This window comes from Melospiza georgiana, chromosome 23 (assembly GCF_028018845.1).
Source record: "Melospiza georgiana isolate bMelGeo1 chromosome 23, bMelGeo1.pri, whole genome shotgun sequence".
NCBI classification, from domain to species: Eukaryota; Metazoa; Chordata; class Aves; order Passeriformes; family Passerellidae; genus Melospiza; species Melospiza georgiana.
This window is the reverse complement of record NC_080452.1, coordinates 6,517,357-6,528,769: the sequence shown is the minus strand read 5'-3', so window position 1 is coordinate 6,528,769 and position 11,413 is coordinate 6,517,357. Positions and strand designations below refer to the sequence as shown.

Sequence of the window (11,413 nt, the reverse complement as noted above, 5' to 3'; positions counted from 1 at the left end):
TTATGGAATTTAAGGTTTTCCCCCATTGTTTCTTTCATCTCTCAATGTCTAATTTCACTTATCAGCAAACCTAAAGTTTATTTGTAAAAGCAAATACCTTTTTCCATTCATCAATCAGTGGAATCCTTCCCATTGTTTCTTTTATCTCCCAGTGCTGGTTTTATCTACCAGTAGCTTGTTTGGAAAGACAAATCCACTTTTCCTCTCACAGGGATGCTCTGGAAATCATCTTAACCCTTTGGAAATCTCACCCTCCTGGCTTTCCAGGTTTTTTTGTAGAAAATCCCAGACCTGGGAATGCTGCAGGGCTCTCTGGAAGCTGCTCTGCTGCTCAGTTACACATTAAAAACTGTCACCAAACAGTTCTGTGCAGAAGGAAAAAAAACAAACACCAAACAAATGCAGCAACGTGTGAAATTCTCATTTCTATAACTGCAGACAAATCCTTAAGGAATCATTTAAGCACAGAGAGCAGTTGTGTGGAATTAATTAACAGAGTTGTTCACAAAATGGGGTTTGTGAGGAAATACAAGCAAAGCTTTGTGTATTTTATTAAAGCAAAACAACTGCACAGAAAAACAAATGCAATAAATAAAATAAAAGTGCTCTAAAATGCAGGATAATAACGCAGAGAGGCCGCAGGCAGGATGGGATGGCTGATGATGGATGGGCCGGTGCTGCCGGTACCGGGCCCGCCGTGAGCCAAGGCAGCAGCAGAACGGCCCAAAGGCGGCGGGCCGCCATTGCAGCGAGGGAGAAGGGACGGGGGCAGGGCGGGGCGGGCTCACCGGGAGGGCGGGCGCGGTGTCCGGGGCTGTCCGGGGCTGTCCGGGGCTGTCCGGGGCTGTCCGGGGCTGTCCGGGGCCCGGCGCCGCCATGTGCGACCCACGCGGGGCACGCGGCACTTCCGGGTTCTCCCACACGACGGTGGCCCCGCAGGGTCAAAAAGCATCGTAGCCTGGAGTCACGTGTTCGCGTTTCTTTCCTGGAGCATGCCGGGAATTGGAGTCTTTCATCTCCAGACCGCCGGGTGGACCAGGCGGTGCTCGCGGTGCATGCCGGGAGATGTAGTTTTGCTGCTCGGGCAGTGGCCGCATGCGCAGTAGGGCCCAGCGCCGCCCGGCGGGCGCAGGGGGCGCTGCAGGCGGAGCCCCCCGGCCCCCTCAGCGCCCCCGGCGGCGCCATCTTGGCTCGGGGGCGGTGACGGGGAAACCGCCCGGGAAAAGAGATTAAAATGAATCCCCTGTGCAATGGAGCCGGGCTGGGAGTGTTCATCTGGGGAAGGGAGGGCTCCGGGGCACCTGACAGCATATAGGGGCTCCAGGAGAGGGAGCTTGGACAAGGGTCTGGAGTGACAGGACAGAGGGAATGGCTGCCCGCTGGCAGAGGGCAGGGCTGGATGGGATATTGGGAATTAGGAATTGTTCGCTGTGAGGGTGGGCAGGCCCTGGCACAGGTGCCCAGAGCAGCTGGGGTTGCCCCTGGATCCCTGGCAGTGCCCAAGGCCAGGCTGGAGGGGGCTTGGAGCAGCGTGGAGTTACCCTGGCCCTGGAGGGGGACACCTGGAGATGTCCCTGCCTTGGCAGGGGGTGGCACAAAATTTAAGCTCGCTTTCCACCCAAGCCATTCTAGGATTCAAAAAAAAAAAAAAAGGATAAAAACCCCCACTCTGATTACACACAATATTTTTTTTTTTAATTATTTATTATACATGGACAAGCACCACTTGGTGAGGTGTTGGCACTCTGGGGACAGACACCAGCATGCAGTGGTCAGTCAGAGCAGGCTCCTTTCCACCCTGTGCCTCTGCTTGGGAGGTGTGAAAAATGCCTATTTTATGTTTGGCTCTTTGCAAATATTAAATGAATATTATACATGTTTTGCCAGAAAGTTATGCTGTATTCATGTCATCTCTATTCCATGGCCTTCCTAAGCCAGCACACCTTACCTCAGTGTTTGCATACAGATGCAGACTATGTGAGGTTTCTAAGTTTTGAGAATTCTTTACAAATCCATTTGTCACAGCAGTGGGAGTGGCTCTGCTCTGGGGGGCTGTACCCCAACATTTCTATGGGATTGCACAGGAGCTGCCAACCCTGGCCTGGCATCCCTGGGACCTGCTGCCTTCTGTCCTGCCCCAGGGTCACGGTGACAAACCCTGGGGTGTGAAAGGGGCAATGCAACCCTGGGGAAGGCCAGGAAAAACCCACCCACGAGTGGGGAAAAACCTGTGTTTATCCTTCAAAAACCCCAATCGTGAGCCAGGGCAAACAAGGGGAGAGGAGCAGCCCGAGCCCTTTGTGCCTGCAAACAAAACCAGACAGAGCCCAGGTTCTAAAGCTGCCTCTGCTGCCCTTACAGGTGTTTTTGTCACACCGGCTCCATGTCAGCCCCCAGCAGGGGCAGTGCAGGTGCTGGAGGCTGTCGGCAGAGCCAGGAGCTCCTGTTTCACAACATCCATCTCCTGCCAAACCTGGCAGTGATGGAGAATGAATCCCATCGCTCCCAGCCAAGGGGGAACCTCCGGAGCATGGTGGCCTTGCCTGCACTTTGGGTCTGGAGGAACGTGCCAGGAATTCAACCACGGGATTATTTAGGCTGGAAAAGACCTCTGAGATCATCTACTCCAAGCTTTGACTGTTCCCCACTTCAACAACTAGACCAGAGCACTGACTGCAGTCCTTTCTTAAACACAAAGTTCACCTTTGACTAAGCCCTAGGGAAGAAGAAGCCTTTCAGGAGGGCTGGAAGCGCTTTAAAAAAGGGAAGAAATATTCAAAATTAGGGAAGGCCAGGGAAAACCCACCCAAGAGTGGAGAAAAACCTGTTCCCCACCTCGATGATTAGACCAGAGCACTGAGTGCAGTCCTTGCATGAACACAAAATTCACCTTTGTGAACTTAGGGTGGAGGGAAGAAGAAGCCTTTCAGGACACGGGAGGGCTGGAAGCACTCAAAAAAAGGGGAAGAATATTCAAAATGAGGGGACTAAAATAAAAGAAAAATTCAAAACGAGGGGATTTTCTGCAAAGCCGCTGGGACTGACAGCAGAGGGCGGCACGGGCTCGTTGCGGTGTCTCTGCACCTGCCGGGTTCCCCGAGCTGGCGATTTCTGCCCTTTCCCTCTCCATCCATCTCCAGGCTACGGGAGATATTTCGGGGGGCAGAGCGAGCCCTGGTTCTCTGACAACCAGCCCAGCATCTCCTGCAGCTTTCGATTCTGAACGAGAATGAAACTCGAGACAGAAGAATCGGTTCCTTTTCCCATCCTGAAGCTAAAGCAGAGAAAGGAAACTTCAGAGCTGGCAAAAATATCACATTTGAGGGTACCTAAATGTGATATTTGAAGGTACCCAGCTGCGGGGAGAGCAATGCCCTCCTGGCCGGAGGGGCTGGCTTGGAAAGCGAAGTTTCCAGGAAGGAGCTGGGTGGGGATGCTGCTCCTTCCAGGAGGAGTTCAAAACCCCAGGGGTATTTATCACATATTACACATCCAACAATGTTATCACAAATCCCCTCATCCCGTAACCCGGCTGCCAACTCTGGGAAACGGGATCCATCCCCCGCGGGAGGTGAGCACGGACAGTGTGTCCGTCTGTCCGGCAGTCACTTTTAGCATCTGTGAATGGCTGCAGAGCTCCTTTGGGTGCTGCTGTCCCCTCCCTGCAGGCAGGATTTGCTGGGCTGGATTTGCTGTTCCTCCCCAGTTTGAGTGCCCGATGTTTCCTGGAGTTTTCCCTCCCGCTTTCCCACAGCAATTCACACATCTTCTCCCGCTCCTCGTGTTTGTTGGCTTTATCAAGGTTTTGTTTGGAAACACCCTGCTAGAGCAACAGAGGAGTGACCCTGGCGAGGGCGGGGGGCTCATTGTCTGCTCTGCCCACATCCTGCTCGCTCCCCAAAGGCGAGAAACTCCCCCGGAGGGTGAAATCCAAATCCTTGGCACTCACAGCTGCACCTTGATTAAGTGAAGCAGGAGTTGATTAATGAAGGCAAGAACCAAGCTGGGCCAAATCTGTGTGCTTTGGGGGGGATGTACACACACCTGGGCACCCTGAGAGTGTGGGTATCCTACAGGGAGTAACCTACTCCACGGAGTAACCTGGCACCGAGCCTGGGGCTGCCATGGCACATCCCTGCTGCGTGCTTGCTTGGATTCCCCTGGGGCTGCTTCTGATGCTGTGGGCCCCAGCCCTGCCTGCCCATTTCAGGGAAGGAGATTGAGAATTTGGGGTGACCTGAAGTGACATTTTGCCGCTGCTGTTTCTCTCACAGCTTTCTCAGAGGGTGAGATCTCCATCCCGACACCCGCTCGCCCCTCGAATTCACACACGTGCCTCTGTGGTATTTGAGGGCCGCTGAAGTGGCTGCTGCAGTTTGTAGCAGGAGATGTTGTTTCATTTTTGGGGTTGCTTAACCCCCTCCTAACTGTTATAAACCCGGTGAGTAAGGGCACAAAAATATTGCCCTGGAGGTAGGGGACCAAAAGCTTGGAAAGGGATGAAAGAAACACTGCCATTACAGCTTTCAAAATATGTTTCTCTCGCTGAAGCTGCTAAATTTGACTCAACTTTACACGCTGGAAAGGTTTTGCGGTTGGTTTGGGGTTTTTTATGGTGAATAAGTGTTTTTTCCTCTTTAAAACCCCCACCAACTCGCAGGCTGAGTGATGCAGTTTCGATGTGTCACGGAGGCAGGGTGAGCACAGCTCTGCTCTTGGCAGAGTCACTGCAAACCCCAAAACACGAGACTCTGCTCTGGAGTGGGGCTCCAGGTGCCTGAAACCAGCACCTGCCCCCCCTGGCTGTCCCTGCGGGCTGGGGGTGTCACAGGAGGCCTGGCAAGGGACAAGTTTCACCCTGGTTTCACCCTGAGAGGGGGCAGGGCTTTGGTGTGAGCTCCTGCAGGACTCAATCCCCAGCCCAGGGGACGTGGGGACAGCGGGGGATTAAAGCTGGGAGCTCCTGCTGCAAATCTCAGCCTGAGGAAAGAGGGCAGGGGAAAGGAGGTGAGCCCAGGCTACACCACAAAAGATCTCCAGCGAGTTGGGTCGCCGTGCCTCAGTTTCCCCACATGGAGATGATGCTGTTGCCACGCAGGCTGCTGGCAAAGGGCTCAGACTGATTGCCACAAGGGTTCATTCCCGGGGAGCTGGAGCCCTGGGACATGGTTTGCTGATAATTCACCCCGACCTAAGACCTCAGGCAGGAGTCGAAAATAGCTCCTGTGACTCACTGTGCCAAGAAGGCCAAAGGGTTTGAGACAGTGCCTCGGGGACACCTGGATGTTTTCCTCAGGATAGGGAGGTGGTAAGGTGCCACCTCTGAGATTCTGGCTCTTCAGGTCCCTGTGGTGAGCCCAGGCCCTGCTCCCCAGGTATTTTCTCCTTGGTGCTCATCTGCCTTTCTCCAGCTTTGGCAGAAGTTGGGCTGTTGCTCATCTCCCATTCCAGAAATGATGTGTAAAACATAAATGTCCCTTTTGATCCCCTGGCTGGTCCTTCCTGCATCACCAAGCACCTGAGCTGAGGATGGATGTCTGCAGAAAGGCACAGGTGAGATGAGTGCTGGCCCTTTGAAAGACCTCAGTCATCTGTGGGATTCCAGTGCTCCCAGAACTGGAGTTCCAACAGCCTGAAATCTCCTCCTGGTTCTGCTTCATTATTTTTTTCACAATTTCTGCTTTGTGGGTGCCTTGTCTACTGACACAGGGGCACAAGAAAAATTTGTGAAAGGGAGGTGGGAGAGCAGTGCTGCCTCTGAGTCACCTCCTAATGGGTAACTCCGGTGTTTTCATCCTTTCCTGTCCTCAAAGTGCAGGAAATATCCCCTCAGTGAGGAAAAATGAGGGGTGAAAAAGGCTTTTCTTTCCCCCAGGCCCTGAGTGCAATGGTGATGGGCAGCCTGGAGGGGAGAACGGGTAAGTGATGCTGTAACTGCCCATCTTTGCTCTCCCATCACCCCTGTGGCAGAGACCTGGGACATGAATCTGGTGGCTCTTGTCCTCATGAAGGTGTCACTGCTCAGGATGGTGCTCAGGGAATCAAACATGCACTTGATCCTTTAACAGAGAGGCTTGGGACACAAATCTGGTGGCACTTACCCTGGTGCATGTATTGCTGCTCAGCACTGTTGGTGCACAGGGATCACACACACACACCAGTCCAACACTCGGACAGGACAATCCCCATGGCCAGCAGGATCCTGGGGACACTCTGGCTCTGTCCTGTGCTGCAGCACAAACTTGGGGGTGACAAAATCAGCAGCCACAGGCGGAAACCGAGGGACTATCAGCAGCCAGCTCCACTTGGGACCTGCAGAGTTTTCTAAGAAACACCGCAACAGTCGCGAGCGCTTACGGGAAGGGTGGGCCGGGCTGCAGCGGGGCTGTGATAGTGCTCAGGGGCACGCTGCCCACACGAGGGGCTCCAAGGGGTAGCTGGAGGTGTGCTGGGGATGTTTGTGTTCGTGTAAGAGCAGCTTCCTGGATGGTCTCGAGTGGGAAAGAGAGCGAGGAGGGTAGATCTAAACCGCATCTCAAAATAGGCCCCAAGTCTGACGGCGTTTGGAGCTGTGCTTCCTGCTTCGAGCGGCCCCAAGGAGATGAAAGATGCAGCTGAGTGAAATAGGAAAAAAAAAAATAAAACAAGAAATAAAAAAGCAAAACAAACAAACCAACTTAACACTTTCTTCACCGAGGCAGAGACACAGACATGATAGCAGGTCACTCCACGAGGCTGGGATGTGGCTCCAGGAGCCCTCATTCCCTCCTAGCAGGTTTATGGCTTGGAAAGCAGGACAGGAGAGCCCTGGGTGAGCTGGGGAAGGGACTGCCCACTGGACACGGGGATATTAAGGAAAAAGACCTGGAGGAAGCCAAGGAAAGGAGGATCCTGTTGTGTCAGATCGGGGGATTTGCAGTCACCTATAAAAAGGGAAATCTGCCCCTTCCCTGGAGCTGACACAGCCCTGTGCATGCAGCAGCAGCTGCTCCAGGTCACGCAGAAACCGTCTCCAAAATTCAACACATGTAAACTAATTAAAAAAAAAAAAAAACCAAACCAAGATAAGAAAACACACAAACAAACATCCCTGAAGTGCCGCAGAGCTGGAAATGGGGTTTGACAGTTTGGAGGGTAAAAAACTCGACCGCTGCTGACTGATAGTGACCGACTTCTCGTAATCCTCACATCAGCTTCCTCTGCTGTGCTGCGTTGGCCGGGCTGGAGGTGGGGACAGCCCGCTGGCAGCTTCCTGCACCCACCAGCCCCGGGCATGCAACACCAACAGAGCCGGAGCAACAGGATCTGCCTTGCCCAAATTGAATTTGGCTGACAACATCCGGCAGTTTCGTAAGCAAGCTTTGATGTTTGTTTACTCGCCAGCTCCAGCACATGCTCCGCACCAGCCTGAGGATGAATGGGAGAAAAGGGCTCAGCACCTCTTTGATGTCTCCCAGGAGAGCTGCCAGTGCTGGAAACACCCCGTGGAGGGCAGTCCAGATCCATCTGGTCCCAGTTTGGGCTGGGATGGGATTTTTGGAGTCATGGTCCCCTGGAGTAGCCATGGTGTGGTCACTGGTGCCCCACAACTCCCAGCATATCCTCCATCCCACCCCACAACAAAGGAATGTCTCCAGCACAGCAAGTGTTTTGTTTTTATTTAAAACTGCATAAAAAAAATAAGATTTCTCAATTCCCCTGTACAATATTAACTATTAACAAAACCTGCTGGCTACACACGTGGTTACAGGTACAGACTGGGCAGTGCAGACAGCCTGGGCCAGCCCCCCCCTCCCCAGCCCCAAAAAATAAGACACCCGTGGAAAAAACCCAAATTCATCTGCAAACTGAGATCTGCACGTGGCAAGGAAAGAACAGCACCCAGAACTATGTACACAGACAGCTGGGGAGAAGCTGCCACCCCACACCTCCACCAGACACCCAATGGAAACACAACAGGCCCAGGGATGGACACAGGACAGAAACAAAGGGAAAACCTGAATGGAAAACTGGGGGATCAGCAGCTGTAGAAGCAAGGCATGGGCTGGAAACCCACATGAATTATAAATAAATAAATAAGTTATCCTAGCGGCCAGAACTCTTCCTTTAAGAAACAAAACAAACAACAAATTTATGAAAATAAATTAAAAACAAAAACTGGAAATGAGAAAAAAAAAAGGCAAAAATGTTATCACTATTCACAACTGTACATCAAGCTTTGCTCCTGTAGAGCTATGTACACATTTACAGCTGTTGGTTTGCATTGTTTGTGCATTTGTGAGGGCACAGAGAAGCAAAGAACCCCAGAAAACCCGTGTGGGATGGAGGCACAGGAGGCGAGGCATAACCCACTTGGTTCCCAAGCATCTTCTGACCCATTTCCTTTTTGAAAAAGAAAAAGGAACTACAGGCCCAGGCGAGTCAGAAAAGCAGCACTGCAGGAAAAGTCAAGTGTTTCCTGCAGCACAGCTCAGATCAAACAGAAGGCACACAAGCATGGGGCAGGGAGAAGGGACAGCCACTTTGCCACAGGCCCTGCCCTCCCCACAGTTTTCCCCCACTGAAGCTTTTCTTGCAGTCAGGTCATCCAATTCAGCAGGTCAAGATGACACTTGAGAGCCTCCAAAACCAGTCCAAAAAGAAATTACTGTTCACATGAAGTCCAGGACAGCTGGCTTGGATGGTGGCTACCAGAACTTGGACGAGCAGGTCCCCAGCCCAGCTCCAGGGCAGGATGTGCACATTCCCATCTGAGAACATCTGAGGATCCCTGCTCAGTGTTATGGTCAGGATGAAAAAGTCTGGTTTTCTTTGCTTCTTATGACCAGGAGCTGCATGGAGCTGTTACTTGTCAGGCTCCTGGATCAAACTGTGCAGGGTGATCTCAGCTGGTTCCAGGTGAATGTCCTGCAGCCAAGAATGGTTGAAAATATCTTCCAAGGACGGCCTGTCCGAGGGGCGCATGGACAAGCACCACTTGATGAGGTGCTGGCACTCTGGGGAGAGAAAGCAGCGAGCAATGATCAGTCTGGGCAGGCTCATATCCACCTTGTGCCACCATCTGAGCTGTGCCCACCCTCTGCTTGGGAGGAGAGCAGCATGGCAGCACATGTGCCCCTCCTGCAGAGCTCCCTGGGAGCTGCAGCCTGCCCCGGGCACATCCCAAGTACCCACCGAGAGAAATGCGCCGTCGGAAGAAGAGCTGGCCCCGGATGATGTCCTCATCCTGCTCGAAGGGGACATCCCCACACACCATGTTGTAGAGCAGCACACCCAGGGACCAGATGGTGGCTGAGTGGCCGTGGTAGCGGTGGAAGCGGATCCACTCCGGGGGGCTGTACACGCGTGTTCCTGCGGGGCACAGCAGCTCGTCAGCCCTCGGCACGGCGTCCCCGGCACCCGGCGTGACCCGCCCGCCTTCCCGCCAGCACGTGACTCTTGTTTACAAACTTTGGGTTGTAAAAGAAAGGCGCGGGTGCCAGAAGAGGGCAGCAGGGCCCGGGAAAGGCCCGGCCGTTACATGCGAGGAAAAAAAAACCCACCTACGGGTGGGGAAAAAAACCACGCCTTCCCCCCCCTCGCTCCGCGCAATGGTAAAAAAATAAAATTTAAATTATAAACCAAGGCAAACAAGAGGAGAGGAGCAGCCCCAGCCCTTCCGCACCTGCAAACTAAACCGGCCGGTGCTCGGGTTTTGCAAACCCCCCCTCGGCTCCCCCCTCCCCAGGGTGTTTTTGTCACGCTGGCTTCCCCCGCCCCAGCCCGAGCCAGCCCGGGTGACGGAGGCTGTCAGCAGGGCCGGGAGCCGGCTCCCGTTTCACAACATCCTCCCCGTGCCAAACAGAACTTGGCAGCGGCTGCAGAATTCATGCCGGCCACCCCCGGCACGGGGAAACCTCCGGAGCCCGGCCCGGCCGCGCAATGCCCGGCACCGGGAGTGCACCGGCTATGGGCTCACCGTCAAACTGCGTGTAGAGCGTGTCCTTGAGGAAGGTGCCCGAGCCGAAGTCGATGAGCTTGAGCTCGCCCGTGGCCAGGTCGAGCAGGATGTTCTCGTCCTTGATGTCGCGGTGCAGGACGCCGCAGTTGTTGCAGTGCCGCACGGCCTCCAGCACCTGGCGGAACAGCCCCCGCGCCATCTCCTCGGGCAGGAACCCCCGCTCCGTGATGAAGTCAAAGAGGTCCTGAGACGGCTCCGGACGCTCCATCACCACCACGAAGCTGTCCGGGAGCTCGAACCAGTCCAGGAGCTGGATGACGCCGTGGAAGCCGGAGCCCACCTTGTTCAGGAGCACGATCTCCAGAGGGACGCGGCTGCCGCCGGGCTGCGGGGGCACCACGCTGCCATCAGCGGGGCTGAGCCACCCCCGCCCGCGGCAAGCCCGGGTTCCCCTGCCCGCACCCACCGATCCGGGGGATGCTCCGGTGTCTCCCTGCCCGCTCCCACCGGTGCTGGACATCCCGGTGTCCCCCTGCCCGCCCCCATCGGCGCCAGGCATTCCCGGCCCGGGATGCTCCGCGTCCCCCGGTGACCCCGCACCGCTCCCCCCGCGCCGTCCCGGTTTCCAGCCTCCCGTCTCTGCTCATCCCCGCCCGGCACGCTGGCTTCTCCCGCTGGCCCCGCGCACTCACCAGCTCTCCCCACTGCGAGATGCGGTCCCGGGCCACGCGTTTGATCGCCACCTGCGAGCCAAGGGGAACGGCGGGATGAGCTCGGCGCCGGGATGAGCTCGGCGCCCGCGCCGCCGAGCCCCCTCCCGCTCCGCCCGCCCCGCCACTTACCGGGGCGCCGTCTGAGAGGCGGATCCCCGAGTAAACGCTGCCGAAGCCGCCGCTCCCCAGCAACGGGCCCACCCGGTACAGCTGCTCCAGCGGCTCCTTCTCCTTCCCTGTGGACGAGACCCGCCCGTCAGCGCTCCGCCCGCTGCCCCGGCCGGCCCCGAGCCGGGACGGGCACCCCCACACCGGCCGTCCCTCACCTGGCTGGATCTTGGCGGGGTGCAGCTCGCCGGCGGTCCCGGAGCGGAGGTGCGCCAGCGAGGTGATTTTGGAGAGCAGCATGCCGGCGTTGGGGCCGGTGGCGGTGCTGGGGCCGGTGGCGGCACCTGCGGCGGGGCGCGGGGCCGGGCAGGGCTGTGAGGGCGCTGAGGGCAGGGCAGGGCGGGCTGCGGGCGCGAGCGGCCGCTCCGCGCGAGGCCCGGCCGCGTGTGGCGCGCGGCCCCTGCCGGCCCCGCGAGCCGCAGGGGCCGGGGGCGGGGCCGCACGCCCCGCGGGGCGTGGCTACGCATCATAACCACGCCCCTCCCGGGCCCGGCGGCCAATGAGGAGTGGGCGCGGCGGCGGCGCGCGCGGGCAGCGCGGCCCGGGCGGCCCCGCGCGGTCACGGAGCCCCGCCCACGGGCACGCCCAGCGG

The 11,413-nt window shown here is 56.4% G+C and overlaps 1 protein-coding gene across 1 annotated transcript; it reads right to left on the bottom strand.

The window, feature by feature from the left end:
- Positions 1 to 8,655: 8,655 nt before the first annotated feature.
- Positions 8,656 to 11,148, bottom strand: PIM1 (Pim-1 proto-oncogene, serine/threonine kinase). Its single transcript, XM_058039760.1, has 6 exons — positions 10,980 to 11,148; positions 10,783 to 10,889; positions 10,633 to 10,683; positions 9,959 to 10,325; positions 9,175 to 9,351; positions 8,656 to 8,996 (listed from the first exon to the last, which is right to left on the bottom strand). Exons 1-6 carry the CDS (start codon positions 11,059 to 11,061, stop codon positions 8,845 to 8,847), a joined length of 936 nt encoding a protein of 311 aa, XP_057895743.1. The 5' UTR covers positions 11,062 to 11,148; the 3' UTR covers positions 8,656 to 8,844.
- Positions 11,149 to 11,413: the final 265 nt, after the last annotated feature.

Bases quoted from the DNA above. Each gene is read 5' to 3' on its own strand.
- PIM1 (XM_058039760.1), bottom strand. From the start codon at position 11,061: ATGCTGCTCTCCAAAATCACCTCGCTGGCGCACCTCCGCTCCGGGACC. The intron at 10,890-10,979 runs GTGAGGGACGGC...TCTCGTCCACAG, and splicing joins CCCCGCCAAGATCCAGCCAG to GGAAGGAGAAGGAGCCGCTG. The intron at 8,997-9,174 runs GTGGGTACTTGG...TTCTCTCCCCAG, and splicing joins CCGACGGCGCATTTCTCTCG to AGTGCCAGCACCTCATCAAG.